The sequence below is a fragment of the Sturnira hondurensis genome, unplaced genomic scaffold (genome assembly GCF_014824575.4).
Source record: "Sturnira hondurensis isolate 20B ecotype Veracruz unplaced genomic scaffold, ASM1482457v3 Scaffold0025598, whole genome shotgun sequence".
Lineage (NCBI taxonomy): Eukaryota > Metazoa > Chordata > Mammalia > Chiroptera > Phyllostomidae > Sturnira > Sturnira hondurensis.
In genome coordinates, this window is record NW_028098229.1 from 1416925 (window position 1) to 1435299 (window position 18375).

General features: G+C 36.4%; 1 protein-coding gene across 20 annotated transcripts in view; it reads right to left on the reverse strand.

Annotated features, from left to right (window-relative positions):
- The window catches only part of PARD3 (par-3 family cell polarity regulator), a 723671-nt gene that overhangs the window by 203287 nt on the left and 502009 nt on the right, over window positions 1-18375 (reverse strand). For 16 of the 20 annotated variants that reach the window (XM_037039898.1, XM_037039903.1, XM_037039896.1 and 13 more), the window contains one exon: window positions 7872-7982. The exons of the other annotated variants lie outside the window; for them this stretch is intronic. In XM_037039898.1, coding sequence (XP_036895793.1) covers window positions 7872-7982 — 111 coding nt within the window. The remainder of the gene's footprint in view (window positions 1-7871; window positions 7983-18375) is intronic. 20 annotated transcript variants of the gene reach the window in all.

An 18375-nucleotide genomic window follows, 5' to 3' on the forward strand; every position in this document is an offset into this window, starting at 1 on the left:
GTTTATTTCTGGGCTCTCTCTTCTGTTCCATTGATTTACATGTCTGTTTATATGCCAGTACCATGCTTTTTTGATTACTATGGCCTTCCAGTACAATTTGGTTTTTAGGTAGCAGGATTCCTCCAACTTCGTTCATTCTCAGGATCACTGTTGCTATGCAGGGCATTTTGTGGATACGTATAAATTTTTGAAATATTTGTTTGAGTTATGTGAAATACATCACTGGAATCTTTATAAAAATTGTGTTGAATCTATAGATTGTTTCGAGTGACGTGGACATTTTAATGATGTTAATTCTTCCAATCCATGAATAGGGTATGTGCCTCCATTTCTTTGTATCATCTTCAATTTCTTTCTTTAATGTCTTACAATGGTCTGAGTATAGGAATCTTACATCTTTGGTTAGGTTTATCCCTAGGTATTTTATTCTTTCTGAAGTAACTGTGAATGAGATTATTTTCTTAATTTCCCTGTTTGTTAGTTCATTATTGGCATATAAAAATGCAACTGATTTCTGAATATTAATTTTGTATCCTGCTACTTTGCTGAATTCATCGATCAGTTCTAGTAGTTTCTTGGTGGAATCTTTGGGGTTATCTATGTATAATATCATGTCACCTGCAAATAAAGACAATTTTATTTTTTCCTTAAAGCAAGCATATACAATGGGCTTGAGATACTTTATTTAATAAATGGAGCAGAGAAAATTGGACAGATAAGTGTAGAAAAATGAAACTAGACCATCTTCATATACCACACACAAGAATAAATTCAAAATGATCAAAGACTTAAATGTTAGACCTGAAACAATAAAAATCCTGGAAGAAAACATAAGCAGTAACGTCTGGAATATTGCTTATAGCAATTTTTAATTGGCTATATCTCCCCAGGCAAGGGAAATAAAAGAAAAAATAAACAAATAGGACTACATCAAACTAAAAAGGTTTTGGCAGAGTGAAGAAAATCAAATCAGCAAAATAAAAAGACAACTCATAGAATGGGAGAACATATTTGCCAATATATCTGATAAAGGGTTAATATCCAAAATTTATAAAGTACTTACAAAACTCAACACCAAAAAAACAACCCAATGGGCAAAGGAAATGAATACACATTTCACCAAAGAGGACATACAGATGGCGAATGGACATATGAAAAGATGTTCAACATCACTAATCATCAGAGAAATGTAAATTAAAACCACAATGACATATCATCTCACACTTGTCAGAATGGCTATCATCAATAAGTCAACAAACAACAAGTGCTGGCGAGGATGTGGAGAAAGGAGAACCCTTTTACACTGTTTGTGGGAAGGCAGATTGGCGCAGCCACTGTGGAAAGCACTATGGAGTCACCTCAAAAAATTAAAAATGGATCCCCAAACACTCATTTGAAAGAACATAAGCACCTCTGTGTTCATAGCAGTGTTATTTACAATTGCCAACATATGGAAGCAGCCCAGGTGCCCATCAGTAGATGAGTGGATAAAACATGAGGCATTTACACAGTAGAATACTACTCAGCTGTAAAAAAAGAAGAAAGTTTTACCCTTCCCATCAGTATGAATGGACCTGGAGAACATTATGCTAAGTGAAATAAGCCAGGCAGAGGAAGACAAATACCATGTGATTTCACTCATATGTGGAATCTAATAAACAAACTAAACTAACAAGCAAAACAGAGACAGGCTCATAAATGGAGAGTACATGACAACTACTGGAGGGTGGGGGAGGGTAGGGGCTGGAGGGATTGAGCAAAAAAGAAAAAGAACTCATAGACAAAGGGGTGGTGATTGCTGGCGGGGCAGGGTACAAGGTGGATAAATGGTAATGGGAAAAATACATAAAGATTAAATTTATAAAAACTAGGAATGAATTGTGGGTTTGAAGAATTTTAGTGGGAAAATACACAAATGATTTTCTTTCTTATATACTTTTATACCCAAATATCTTACTTATTGTTATTTGACAAAAGGCACTTTGTAGCACAACCAAAGAATTTTTCTGACATGTTATATGTTTTCATTCTTCGTGGAGAAGTTATTTTAGGAAAGAAATACTTGGCCAGGGGAGAAAATATCTTTGGTTACCTAATAAAAATAGCACAGTTTCTTAGGAAAACTCTTTAAAAAGATAGTGAGCACCTTGCAGTTGCACCCATGTGGGTGCAGTTGGTCTGTGCTGCACACAGGCTCCGTCTCCCCCGCCCTGTAACCCGAGGCCACAGATCACGTGCATGATGCAAAGTCACTGCTTTTTCAGAAAAGTCAGATGGTTGTGTAGCATTCATCCCATTTATCTCAGGCCAAACACCAGCAATGAAGGAAGTAACTGATTAGCCCAAAACTTAGCAAAAGAATTAAATATAAATATTGTTTTAAGCACTTCATAAAGTCCTTCCTAGTTGCAAACGACAGAACAGTTCTGAGGTTTGCGTGGTCACAGACAGCTGCACTGACCGTTGCTGCTGGCCAGCATCACTATGGACTACTTCCCTAGCCTTGAAATTTAAACAATAATAGTAGCAATAAGACTTTTAAAAGTTTTTAGTAAGACTTCAAAGAAGTGAGCAAAGAATTTATCATTTGAAAGATAAATATTCACCCCTTTTCATTTTGCTAAAAAAAAAAAGTCTTTTCCATTATGGAAATGAAAATCCTTGAACCTGCATAGAAAAATAATATACAAAACAAGGTAATATACTAAATAGAGCAATAAGGTTAATTTCTTTCCTGCTGTCACTAAATTCATACTTATAGTCTCTCTTCAGCTTGACATCAATTAATGACCATAATTCCAGACCCTTGTCACAGTGTCCACCACCCTTTCCTCTAATGAAGGCGGACGATGCACAATGAAGACAAAACAAGACTCTATCCTTGTAGCATTTCTATTCATTAGAGTTTTTGCTCTTACAGTAAGTGGCTTTTATGGCCAACTTACTTTCTTATGACTGTGAAGTAAAGTGTTTAGACATATACCCCCCCAAAGGATACAAAGCATGAGAATCACTACTGAGTGACCATCTCCTCTGGATGAAAACTCAATGGTGTATTTAAATTGATGCATTATACCCAAAATACTTTAACCTCCTGAGCTTATGAAGCCTTAATACATAAAACTACCAATGTCACATTTTTTAAAATACCCTAAGAAACAGAAATTGACTGTTGGGGTAAAAAACATTTTACCCCAAAACTTGTACCACTACCCAGAAACCTAATTCTGGAAACAAAGTTCCTCAATCTTTCCCCCAAAGTACTTCCTGTCTCTAAAAATCAGTATTACAAAAATTCATCGCATAAAACCTAAATTCACACAGAATGAAATTTAAACTATAAGACAACCGAAAAGAACAGCACATATAGATAATAATATCCTCACAGATATCCCTTGCTAGGTAACTACAAAAATGCAAAGCCAGTCAACATTATAAATCTCATTTAAAAGAAAGAGAACACGTAAGATAAATATTACTTGGGCTGGGGAATGTGACCAGCTATCACAGCTAATGTTTCACCTTCAGACCCTTATCCCTTCTGTCTGCCCTTCCTGCCACCCATCTGTTAATCATCAGATTTAGCCTTGTTCCAGAAAAAATTGTATTAAATTCTAAATTAAGTCAAAATGAAACTAAATATTAACTTTTCAAAGTTGTATGTGGAAAAAAATCTATTTAATAGAAGAAAGGCAAAGACCAGTATGTTAATAGTGGTACTATTACAAATAAATTTTTTGTTTTTCTGTTTTAATTGTATGAGATTTTTTCCAAGTTTTGTTCAGATTTAGAGTTAGGATAGATAGATATATGGATGGATAGATAGATGGATAGACGGATGGATAGATAGATAGATAGATAGATAGATAGATAGATGTTTTAAACAGGTGAGAGTCCCGTGGGAAAGAGAAAACGGAGACAGATGGAACAGGATTAGGATTCACTAGCACACACAACAAAGTAGAGATGGGTCACAACTCTGGCTCTAAACTTGCTCATGGTTCTCTGAAATAATCAACTGATTCCCACCACCAGTTGCCTGAGTGAGGGGGATGGACATAGCTGAACCAAGAGCCAGAGGTTGATTCTCTACTCCTTTTTGGTGACTCATAATGTATATTAACATAAATAGGGTTTTGAGAAATAATGGAGCAAACAAATACGCATGCATTGGTTTAACCAAGTATTTCTTAAACATATTTGTACATGGAACCCTCTTCTGCTGCTGAACTTTTCTTGGGAAGCCATGCACCGCGCTGTTATACACCAACCATTAAAGTATAAGTGGAGATATCACTGGAGGAAAAACACAAGAGACAAAATGTTACTTCTGACACTTGGTCAACAGAAAAATCCACCCTGTGCTTCATAATAGAAACTGAGTGAGTAGACCTGCAGTTACACAGATCATGCCATTGCACATGCTCCATTTAGGGCATGGAGCTCGGTCTGTTTGTGTAGTGGAAATGAGCCAACAGGGACTCTGTCCTAGGCACCCCTGAAAGAGGAACTAGAAAGAGCCAACAAGCACTGAATTCACACGTCAACTCCAAATTCATAGATGGCCATACTGTGAACAAGGAATGTCAAGTTTTTTCTGTATGGAACCAGCCAAAATAACTTTGGAAATCATAGCTATAGTGGTAAACAATGGTACTAGTGATGCTTCACTACTAATCAGCACTGAAGTAAAGACTGTGGTAAGAATATAATCAGTGGCTTGTTTGTTTCTATCTTTTTTTGCCAAAGTCTTTCCAAAGGAAGTGCAGTTTCCAATATCAAAAGGAGATTTGCTAATAAGAACAAGCAGAATAGAAAGGATTTATAAAACAAGGTTTGCTCTATCAAAATCAGAACCACTATACACATTCCACTTACGTAATCCATGCATTCACTTTTATTATAGGACCCATGAGTTTAAATGCAACATACTTGTAAAAATTGTTATTGAAATGCAAAGTATATTAGCTTTCTAAAATTATGAACTTAATTGATTTTTTTAATGAACTGTTCACTTGCTCCTTGACCCTACAAAATTTTTATTCTAGGCCTCCAATATGCTGTAAATTCATCATAATCTATCAAGCTCGCAGAATTACTGCATCTTTAGAGATACAGAGATAAAGATTAAAAGCAAAACTAAGAAGTGAACTGTGCCTCAGGCACAGTTAGATACAAGTGAAACCATTACCTAAAAATCACTGTCTGAAAATATTTGACTGTGCATGATAAAGGTATTTTGGAAAATATTGATAGAATTCTACACTAAAACACAGCAGTAATCTTCAACTACCAACAAAAGAATATTTAGAATATGAAAAATNCACTTTTATTATAGGACCCATGAGTTTAAATGCAACATACTTGTAAAAATTGTTATTGAAATGCAAAGTATATTAGCTTTCTAAAATTATGAACTTAATTGATTTTTTTAATGAACTGTTCACTTGCTCCTTGACCCTACAAAATTTTTATTCTAGGCCTCCAATATGCTGTAAATTCATCATAATCTACCAAGCTCACAGAATTACTGCATCTTTAGAGATACAGAGATAAAGATTAAAAGCAAAACTAAGAAGTGAACTGTGCCTCAGGCACAGTTAGATACAAGTGAAACCATTATCTAAAAATCACTGTCTGAAAATATTTGAATGTGCATGATAAAGGTATTTTGGAAAATATTGATAGAATTCTGCACTAAAACACAGCAGTCATCTTCAACTACCAACAAAAGAATATTTAGAATATGAAAAATGGTTAAAGAAAGCTATCCCCTTTGGCTGGCATCCCACAGAGGAGAAGTATGTTTCTTTCTACCAGTAGGATTGTTCTTTAACTAAATTACAGGTTTGCCTGTGGATAAATCTGAGTTCTTAAATTCACCTGATATATACTCTTCCTTTAAGGACAACAAAGTCTTCCCAAATAGAAGTCTTCACTACCAAGGAATTAAATGCTATAGTTCACTAAGGAACACTGTGCTCCCCAGCTGAAAAACAGTGCCTTTATTAATAAGCTTGAAGAACCCAGATTGATGAGGGAGAGAGAGAGTCCTAGAAATCAAGAAAGGTAGAATGACTTTAAGAAAATAAAAATTAGGGATGTATTATAGAATTCTACCCCTGAAACCTATGTAATTTTATTACTCATGTCACCCCAATAAATTCAATAAAAAACAAAACAGAAAATAAAAGTTGGAAAAGAACCATAAGTATAAACCCAGATTGGTACCATAAATTAAAAGCCCGTATTTCCCCCACTTTTATATTTTATCTTTGAAAACCTACAGAGTATCCCACCAAAAAAAGAAAGCTCTGAAGTATTAGAGCAATAGAAAACATCCAAATATTAATTGCTTTTAAAGAAAACTGTGGTAGGATACCCTTTTTGGTTCATTCATTGTTTGTATAAAACTGCGAGCAGCCCAATTCTACAACTGCAGTAGACTTGTCAAGATGCTGGGCTATAATCGTAGGTATGGATAATATTTTGCTTTATAACTTTTATCAAGGCACCAGAAACTCCCTTATACCCCAGGTTATTTGAAATAAAAAAAAAGACATAGTATCTTCTGCTGTGGAAGCTGAGAAAATGAGGCATACTAACAGAAGAGCTCACTGCAAACCCGTGAACTCCCACAACCAAAGTGGGACGTGGCCTTTCTCATCACTTAATAAAAAATGGTTTTCAAATGTCCACTGAAAGTAACTCTTCAGTCACTTCATTAGTCTTTGGGTTCTCAACATGGAATAATCCAACAATAGATATACAGGGGTTCAGAACCAGTCTCCCCAGAATGTGCCACTGGGGCATGCAGATTATTTTGAGCTAAGGATAACTGAGGCCCCCCAAACTTAGGAAACCCTGCACATCCCCCATAACTTCCTAAAAGAATTTAGGTACAGGGTTTGGTCCAGGGTTTGTTGAACACAACTGTCACCAAAAATAACTGAAGAATATGAGCCAGATGTGGAAAATTGGGTGGAAAAACATCCTCTCTGTGTCTCCTTGTATCTGATTGGTGCAGGAGACATTTGTTTACCAAACATTTGCTTTTCCACCTTCCGATAAACTCTTTTCTCTCCTTTGAGGCCCCAGACGCCTACCCCTTCTCCTCTATTCAGAACAGCACACAAACACTGACCACCTGAGTGCTGGGGGCCTCGAATCCTTATGTAGCCCCCATATTTATGGAATTAAATTTTATTCTCTCCTGTTAATCTGCCTTATGTCAATTTAATTCTTCAACTAGCCAGAAGAAGCTAGGAAGACAAAGGAGAAAGTTTTCCTTCCTAACAACAACCTTTCTGGAAGAGATGGAATAAAATTTAAGTGAAAAAATGTTACAAAACTAGAGGAGAGTAATACAGAGGGATAAAACAGAAATAAATGGCATGTTTGAAAGCAACACAACACAGTAGAAGCTAACAGCCTCCTCAATTCTTATTGTAACTCAAAACATTTTAAATGATATAAAAATTCAAGTACTTTTATTTCAAGATAAGTATTTCTTTAAAATTATTGTAACATACTATATACTCAAAGATGAATGAGACAAGGTTCTAACTATTTCTCTGAGATTTTAAAAGTGATCACAAATTCAGTTTTAATGTAGGCATCCAATGCCTTACTATCCCCTCTGTAAAATACCTTAACTACAATCAATAAAATTCATTTTAATGCCTCAAATAAATGTGAGGTTTTTCTTTTAATCTTCCTTTATGTTGTATTCCTTCCATAACCATCAGTATTTGGATTCACAGGGAAAAAAATCAATTAAATGCAAATTCTTTATATGTAAAAAATAAGAAAGAATAGAAAGAAAAAAGAGCCTCTGTCTAATGAGGTTAAATCACGTAACTGAAGTCTACCTCTCCTGCTCCTGCTTCATTCGTATTCTCTCCTCTTCTGAAGTAAGGGTGTCCTGTATTTTTATTTTACCCGTTTTCTCAATCTTGTCATCTTTTCGATGTTTGCCAAACCTGTTGACAACAAAAAATTCTAACTTGTCAATATATACAAACTGAGTTCTCCTCTCGTGATAAAGACATATGTACCCAAGGAAATGTGAGCTCCTTCAAAATAAGGGCCAAAGCATCTCCTACAGTTCACTAGTTTTGCACAGTATTAATATATTTAACTGAATTACTTTATTCCCTTATACTTAAAACTTTCCAGGCAAAATCCTTTTGGAAAATGGCCTCAACACCCATTTTTCATTTACCAAAAGTAAATAAATAAACAACGACACAATAACAGAAACTTTGAGTTCATCCTTATTAAACCAATAATTAATCAACATGCAGAACTGAGAGCCAAACACGTTCGTTAGATGCTGGTGGATTGTAATCTTCACTGGAGTGGGCTTGTATTCGGACTGAGAAATGACAACCGACAGCCATTGGCTTTCTAACTTCTCCATGAACAACTATTCTTTATTTCCACAGTCAGGTATATACGAAACATCCATCATAGTTTAAAAACTCACAAGGCCATTTTTGCCAAGTTTCAAGTACAAAGAATAATTTACAGTGGTATACTTTTAGTTCATAAAATAGAAAGCTTTACTATTCCTAAATCTGATGGAAAGCAATTGTCAAAAATAGACTCTTTGACTCGGAAACTTATCTCTCATAAAAAACAAACACATGCACGATACAAAAACAGTTCACAAAAACTTCCACAGGTGGACATTGAACTTGAGACTAAGAAAACACTAACAGTACCTTCTGCATCAAAAATATCTCAGAAACCTCAGACTTGGTATCACACTTTTTTCCCACTGTTATTTTCTCCATAAAAGGCCATGTTGTCTAGAATGCATGTACTACATATCCTCAAATAATCTTGATCTATAGTGATTTGGTCACCAGATGTTTCAGAAAAGAAATACTTTACATACAGTTACTCAGCTAAACATTCATAAATACGTAATGTATGCCGAGTACTTCTATCTGAGGACAAAGTAGAAACTCGGCTTTTGGTGACAATTATATGACAGAGCAACAAAAGAGTAGGTTCAAAGTTGAAATGAAAGAGAAAAAATTACTTCAATTAATGGCTTGATTAGTAGCATAGGTCATTATTCTATCAACACAAATCTGATGTCAAATACTGGTCGGCATATGAAGTGTGCATGGGAATATCTCATCTGTTAAAGTGAAATAGGATCATGTCTGGAGAGGCACATGAGGAAGAAAAAGCATCCTTAAAGTATTCATAGCAAAATTTTAACTACTGAAATTTTTACTAGTAAAAGTTTAAATAGTGAAATTAAAACACTACCACCACCATTTCTTTAAAATTATGTATATTACTAACAGCATTCAAAACAGGCTGTAAAATTAACTTCTATAAAACAAATCTATCCTTAAATTTCAATGTTACATAGAAATTGAAAGATAATTTCAATTGACAAAAAGGAAAAAAAGGGAAAAAAGGAAATAATCCTCAAGAACTCAAGTCCAGCATCTGACCATTTCATACAAGGGATGAAATACATATAATATTTTTAAAACTACTAAACACAAAACATGAAAAATAAATATTTTCTCTTGCCTAATTTTTGTTATATTAATAATACTTAAATTTAAGCATAGTAATTGAGTTTATAGAATGAATTAAAAAATGAAAGAACAAACATGCAATATATTGGAAAAAATGGATATATCTCAGTAGAAGCCAACACCTAAAACATAATGTTTATCCATTTAACAAAAAATTATTGAGCATCTACAGAGCATTAAATATAAAAACTTTATTTTTAAAAAGAAGCTCAGGGGAGAGGACAGATTAACTTGACTGTCATCAGCTTGCAGACTGCACTTAAAGCCCATGTGAATTCCCATCCTAAACATTCTGGACCAATGAGCTGCCTGGAAATATAAAATGTATTCAATTCTCACTTTAAGAAAAGTATAAGTTCATGGCCCTGGCTGGTGTAGCTCAGTGGATTGAGCGAGGGCCTGTGAAGCAAAGGATCACGGTTTGATTCCCAGTCAGGGCACATGCCTGGGTTGCAGGCCAGTTCCCAGTGGGGGACACATGAGAGGCAACCACACATTGATATTTCTCTCCCTCTCTCCTTCCCTTCCTCTCTTTCTGAAAATAAATAAATAAAATATTTTTTAAAAAAGAAAAAAAAGTATAAGTTCAAATCTTAATACATGATATTTATTTATAATTAGGTACTCCTAAAATTAAAACATTTTAAGCATTTACTTTTTCAGTTCATAAATGTACTTCGAATGATACAGTGCTGCCAATACTGACTTATTTTGTTTTTAAAGACACTGTGTCAGTTCACATTCTGGACTACACACAGTCACCCCCTACATCACACTTGAGGAACATTAGCTACTGACACAAGATATGTTCTAATCTGTAGTAACAGTGCAGTTCAATCTTTTTTATTTAATTCTTGTTCAAGTACAGTTGTCTGTCTTATGTTCCGAGCCCTGCCCCCCAGTGCTCCCCACCCCCTTCCATTTCCACCCCCAATCTTAGTTATTGTCCATGTGTCCTTTATACTTGTTCATGTGAGTCCATCCCCTTTTCCCCAGTGATTCTCTCCCCTCTCCCCTCTGGACCCTGTCAGCACGTGCAGTTCAATTTTATCGGATGATTGTATATATCTGCCCTTCAAGTTAATAATAAAAGGAAAAAGTGAAAGTGATTTTTATATGTTTCAAAACAGTTTAGATATTTTCATCTCTCAACCTAACAATGAGTTTAATTAGCTATATTAAATCTTTTTTTAAATGGTCCTGGTCCTACTATTTTGTAAAGAAAGTTTTCATTTTAGATCTAAGTCTACCAATTTTCAGCTTTTTATCTTAAGTACACAAGATTAAAAAGAAAAAGAGAGGATAGAATCCTAACTCATATTTAAGAACCACATTTTTTTCATTGTATTGAAATTAAGGTATTAGATTCCTAGACTATTCCCTAATCTATCTGATTATTTATAAACTACCAAACTGTTACAGTATACTTTCCTTTTGTAAATTATAGATTGAATTATTGTATGAAAAAGTAAAGAAATCACAGATAAAATGTGGACTAGCATTGGAATATTTTCCTATTACTTGTTTAGTTAATAAATTATATGATTTCTTTAAGGTATACTATAAAATCATGGCTGTAATTTTTTGAAAAAATGAAGAACAGACTAAGTAAAAAAAACTATACCAACCATTCTAAAAAGAAAAAAGAAAAATTAAGTAGCTAAACCCTAATTCACTGTATTTCCCAATATGTTCTAGCATTCTTCTTAATTTATAGTTGCTTAACTCTTCCCCCAAAGTGGGGAGGGGCATGAAAAATTTCAGCTACACTACCCAAAAAGTTAGTTTCACAGCTAGAATCAGTAACCAACCTATGAAGACAATCATTTAATACCAGGTACCTAAAAACTTGGAAGGTATCAGTTACATTTATTTTCTCTTTTAAAAGCCACTGATGAATTTCAAATGGGTCACTTTCCAAGGAACAGCATAGCAGAAAAAATTCTGAACTAATGGTAGGTCTGGAAAGCAAATATGTCCTGGAGAATCAATTTTCTGAACTGCCTTCTGACTAACTCACAAGCGTTTGCATAGGAGACTGTCATCTGGCAGTTATGATGCTGAAATCGGAAGTGCCCACATACGCCCCACGACCTTTTAAAAAAGTAAGAGAAAAAACCCTGGCGGGGCTGGCTTAGTGGGTTGGAGCATCATCCCACAGACCAAAACGGTTAAGGTTCGATCCACGGTCAGGGCACGCTCTAGAGGCAACCGATTGATGTTTCTCCCTCACATCCATGTTTCTCTCTCCCGTCCTGTCTCCCTACTGCTCTCTCTAAGATCAGTAAAGCATGTCCTCGGGTAAGGGTTAAAAAAAATCCCTGCTCTCATGAAGCTTACATTGTAGGACAATGAGACCAAGAGTAAAAAGAGAGAAAGAGAGAAGACAAAGTAAAACAGAAAGCTTGAGAAAAAGTTGATGGGACTGCTGCATGGAAATAGGAGGGTCACTGAAAAATATGTCAAAAAGCCACCAAAGATTCATTCACAGAAAGTTCCAGATGAGCCATGTCTCATCAGAACACAATTGACTGTAGCATACCTTAACCACATGGCTTTCTTCATAGAGAATACAGCAATGTTTTATTCAGTCAAAGAAACCTCAAAGCCATTTGCTAAAGGGGTTGTACTGTGATATCTCACAAGTATGATCACTGCCATCCACCAGGCCAGCCGCACACATGGTTATAGCGAAGAATGAGGGGCAAACCACACTCGGGCACAGGGGGAAGCCAAAGCAAACACCATAGCAGCGAAGGCCTGTGACAAAACTCTAGTCTTTTTATACAGAAAGAACTGTCAGCAAAACTGAACTATGAATAAGAGTTGCATGCTAAACCATCATTTCGGTTTTTAGCAAACCTAATTCTTTCTGCAGTGTAAATGACATAGAAATGTTTTACTATATTTTATACTAACAAAAGAGGAGGTATTTAGAAAAAATATGCTGAATTAAAAAAATACAACTGGTTTTATAATGGAAGAGCTTTTTTAAATATCATAGTTAAAAACACAACATAGTAAAAAGAAAATCTTAAAAACCTGCTGCCATGTGTAAAAATAGATGAAAAGAATATCCAGAACCAATTATCTGATATACTTTGTGAACTAATATTTAAAATTAAGATTTTCTTCAATAAAAAAATAAAAACTCACTGAAATGTCACCAAGTCTGGTACTACCAAGCTCTTCATATGTAAGAAGAACTTTTCTACAATATTTGTCTTACTTTTTTTCCTGTGGAATTTTAAACTCATATTTTTATTGTATTTTGCCATTACTATTTAGTCCCCTAATGCCCACCTACCCCTTGAAATCACCACATTGTTGTCCACATCCATAAGCCCTTTTTCCTTTTTCCTTTCCTCAATTCCCCCACCTTAGCCATCATCCTTCTCTCTGTCCATGAGTCTTTCTCTATTTTGCTTGTTGGTTCAGTTTGTTCATTAGATTCCACATAAGGTATCATAGTCAAAATAGCCTGGTACTGGCATAAAAACAGATACATAGATGAATGGAACAGAATGGAGAGCCCAGAAATAAACCCACACCTTTATAGTCAATTAGTATTCAACAGAGGAAGCAAGCATATACAACGGGCTACAGATAGTTTATTCAATAAATGGTGTTGGGAAAATTGGACAGATATGTGCAGAAAAATGAAGCTAGATCACCTTCTTATACCATATACAAGAATAAATTCAAAATGGATTAAAGACTTAAATGTTAAGCTCGATACCATGAAAATCACAGAAGAAAACAGGTAGGAAAATCTCAGACACTGTTTTACTTTTTACCCTCAGACATGTAGGTTAAGTGATATTGCTTGGCTAAGGAAGGGAACTGAATGGGTCGAATGAGAATTCACTGTCAGCTACCGGAAGCCGTCTATCCTCCCCCAATGCCCAGCTCCTGCATCTGAGAAGCCAGCACAGTGAGGGAACTCCGAACCATACTGCTCTGAGTGGTATCCCTTCTTTCCTCATATTTGAACATCACATGATTCAATCATTTCCTTTCTCCGTGATTTTCTTTTACCTCTTTCTGGAACCTTCCAGTTGCTTCTGCTGCACACATGCGTGTGTACGGCTATTATGTTAACCCATCTTTGACTACTGTCTGCTGTGATAATGCTGTTGTTTGCCTTAAAGATCCTTGAGATACCAGCTGCCCAGTGAGCTGAGTTCAAGATCCTGCACAGCAAAATTGCATACTCTGTATTGTGTCCTGCCTGAGCCCCGACCCCTCTGCATGCCTTGGGAGCACACTGTTCACCCAAATCAAAGCAGTATCATGAGCCTTTAATGCCATCCCCTTTGATCTTCTGAGTCATATAGTTTTCATAAGTGGCTTCTGACCCAAGTTTCTCTAGAAAATCTTATTTAGTTGATTCTGGTACAGTCTTTTCTCCACATTCCTGGTATGAGCTTTCACTCCCCTCAACCAATCATTCTCATCTATCTCTAAGACAGTGATGAACTTATTTTTGTCTTAAATCCCTAAAAGGTAACTACTCTAAATTTTATGTAAAGAAAAAAATCTAGCCATGTATCTTTGTAGCTTGTTCTACTGCACTTATCTCCATGCACACTAAAGGTATATGCGTATGTTTCTAAAAATCAGAGTCTAGAGTAGAGGTTAGTCACTTTTGGCCAGTGTCTTTAACAGACAAGGAAATGAGGCCCAGGAGGCATAGAGGTGCCCAAAGTCACAAGAGCATTCAGGTCACTTCATGGCTAATGTAAGATACCTCAGTGGCTCTGAACTTGGATATTCCTAGAGAAAAGGAAATTCCCAGATCTGTTAAGTTCACTTTCTGTAAATCCTGAGACATACAACTGAGCATCTGTTGAATGCTCTTTTGATTATTTAATTATACTTCACTGGAACATACTGAATTCCTATTATGGACTTGATTTCACTGATCCCCACAAACAGTGAGTGTTATCATCCTCCTGTTTAGGGGCCACCTCAGTGAGCAGAGGGGAATTCAGTGATTTCACAGGTCAAATAGTGAGAAGTCACAAAGGCAGATTTCAGATCCAAGATTGTCTTTACCACACCCAGCCACCTCAGAACTTTTAAGGAACCAAAGATAGTCAGCTACTCTATTCCTTTTACTGAGAGCAGATAATTAAAACATCTTTGTTGACATAAAAGAAATAGATATTGCACTGCCTGCAACAATGAGGTCCAGGGGACATTGTTGCCAACTAGAGCTGTCTATAAAGTCCAGGGACCTGAACACGAGTGACCCTAACCACCAGAAAGAGTAGTAAATAGTAAATAATGCCCACAAACCCCTTCCCAGGCATCACCAATATTTTAAATGCAATGACAATCCAAAAGTCAAAACTGTCCTTTCTGAAATATGCAAGTTCTCCAAGGCAAGAACAGAAACATGTCAAACTGCCCAACCCAATTACAGAATAAAAGAGCAACAATTCACCACATGAATTTATCTTTCATAATGATGTGCTCGTGGTTTCTGGCCCTATTTTTTATGTGTGTGTGTTCCTCGGTCTCCATTTTACAAATGAGAAATAGAAAAAATCAGTCATATTCTCTAATATGTTCTTCCTATATCAAATCTTACATATTTTGGAAACATTTTACGAAACTGACACCAAGATAGCATGCTAATTTGCTCAGCAGTAGACTGTGGCAATGCTGAATGAATCAGGGAACAGCAGGCTGATTATGAAAAGCAGAAAGCTCCTATTCAGGCAAAGAAAAAAAAATCTTGGTAATCAACAATAATGAGGATGGAGCCTTGGAAAAAGGTACATGACAACTTGCTAGTACTTTTGCGAAACAGGATGCAGCTTTATGTTGATGTGGGGTTTAGCAGGGCTTCTCTTTAAAAGGAAATTCACAAACTTGAGGATCACTATTTGATTGTGTGCAGTTTTCATCAGTGCCAGTCTAATTAGATTTAATAAACAAATTTGTGTTGCCTGGCATCCAGGGAAAAAGAAGTGACTTTTTCTAAAGAAAAAATAGCTACTTAGCCAAACTAGAATAGTCTTTGGATGTACAACGCACGCTCAGTGAGCAACACGTCCTTCTCAGGACTCCCATTTGACGACCTGCTCAGAGCACTTGTACCTGTGCATCCCATGCCACTGAACTAAGGGTGTGCCGACACGCCTCGCAACCCTCCGTTGCAGGAGTCCTAAAAGGCCACAGAACAAAGGAATATCAAACAACAATTAAACCAAACCACACAGTATCAGTTTTGTCTTTACAAGAATCATGGTAAACTCCAAACATCTTAAAAACAGAACCAAACTAAACCAGACACATGCACGCACGCACAAATTGGGATCCAGGCATGACGACTTAAGAAAAAAAAAAAAAAAAACCCAAGCAAACACAGTCATCCTTCAAAACACAAGATAAATACCTAAATAATTCTAAAAATAACATTTATCATTTACACTTAGAGCCATTCAGGTAAAATGACAGAAAATGGGTGGTGGTATATCTTAATCATGATGTTCCAGGTTTTCAGGCATCAACCAGCTCACAGATACATGACATACTTTCTGTACAAACACATTCCCTCTTTGTGAAAGGGGTCAATTAGTAATTACTGCTCCATACAGGACTTTTATAAGGCTTGATAGACCTTGTTTTTTTCAAAGCATACCCACACAAATAATCAAACCACACTAATAAACCTCTGAAAGCCAAACATGCAAATGTAAGTAAATATGCAAATTATGTTTTTATTCCCCCTCTACACTGACTCTATAATAAATATTATATATAAAATTAAATACACACACATTTAAACACAGTAAAAACAATACATAACTGATTTGAATGTCTAATTTGGCATTGAAATCAGCCATGTCCACTTAAAATGAAGTTGAGAGTGCCTTTCACACTGCTTCTCTGGGGTCTTCCTTCACTACTATACTCCTAATTCTTGCTCTGTTCATTTTAATACATTATTGTTTCATAACACAATACTACAAATTGCAAATTACACTTGGCTCAAGGAATGATTACGACAAACATGATCACTGCTGCCTTTGCTCAAATAACTCTGATAATAATGAGAGATTGATTGAGCTCTAAGGAGTCCAAGTAATGAGAAGGGTCAATTTGAACATTTCTATTAAGCTTCTTTTGTTAAACCCAACACTCTGCCAGGTCAGAGGCAAATAATCATACCCTGCATCTGGTTACCATGGTTTTCCCTTTCCTAAAGCATCAGAACAATTTAGTAAGTGGTCCTGGCCCAAAGGCAGACCCTGTGAGAAATGCTAACAAGGCCTAAGTCAAAAAACACATCTATTTAAAAGGGCAGTTGAAAGGAAAAAAGTAAAAAGGTAGAACAATATTTTACTTCAGCTTCTTTCCTATTGGGACAAAGATTCAAGGGTATTTAGTAGTGAAGATTTCTGACAATTTCTGTTATAGTTGCCAATCTGATAATCATATTGGCCTCCTGGTTGTAAATGCTTATGAGGTAATAAAACACGTGCATAACTTATGGGTACCTTTTTTGAGTTACAAACAGTCACCCTCAATTAAATACACATTGAGACTCAAATCCAATGTTCTAACTACTGATAGAAGACCTACTTAGCAAGTATAGCTTAAATATGGTCTTATGCTTACATGTCTCCAAAGCAATGGAAGTGACAAAAACAGGCGGAATATAGTCATTGAAATGTGGGAAGGGAGGAAACAGACCTTTTGTAAAGCTCCTGGAAGCTCTGAAAGATTGAAACTTCCCCAAAGATCTCATTATCTGTAAAGTTAAGGTGTTAGTCAGCACTTTTGTCTGTAGATGACAGGAAACAGTTTCCTGTGGAATGTTCTCTACAGAGTAAATTAAGGTGCAGACTGCAGTGGTTTATGTTTCAGTTGCTTTGCATATTGGGCTCTGGGGGCAAACTGCCAAGAGTGTGAGGCCGCCCCTAATTCTTAGAGCTAAGAGCAGAGTCCTGAAGAGGCTGCAGGCGCCCCCAGCCTCCAGACCAAGCCCCTGTCTGTCTGAGCCTTCACAAAAAGCCGGGACTAAGTGTGTGGTTAAATTCAGTGTTCCTGCAACACACCTGGGTACTGGTAAGTCTGACACATGGAGAAGCTGATTCTGTGGCACTAGATACAGCAGTTGCTCTTTTCCAGAAAAGATTCTTTGTGCCTCTATGCTGCAGTTTTGCTCTACCCGGATGCACAGCTCTTTGTTAATACTTAGGACTCAACCAAGGTTAGAAAGCAGCTGGTGATGAGGATCTAAAATTCTGGGATGGTTTCAGGGATTGAGTGACACCAGGTCTAGAACAAGAAGACCTGTCTAGTGTCTAATCTCCAATCAGCACACCCCTCATGTGAAGGGGACATGAAACTTGACAAATGGCAAACCACCACTCTTCCTTATTTGACTAAATAGTTCAGCAAGCGCTCAAATATAGAACTTGGTGATGCATGCACTGGCCTGGAATTCCTCTCATCCCAATGCATTCCTTCTCCTAAGAACCGTCACGTCTGCACTGTGTGCTGTGTGGTCTGAAGCTCTACTGACTTCCTGGGAAAAGGTGGAGCTCTGGAAGAGTGGACGTGTTTGCCCAATAAGCTGTTCTGGAACTGGAGCCAATACCACTAGCATCACTCTACATTCTCAAGTCTCCCCAGTAACGGCTGCTTTTCCTTGGCTCAAGTTTGCAGCTGTCTGGCCCAAGCTAGTGTAGATAATCATGGTGTATTAGGAAACCTCACTTCATTGAGGAATATGTATATATTCCCAAGGACATAAATAACCCATATACATATCTATTTTTACCAAAGGCAT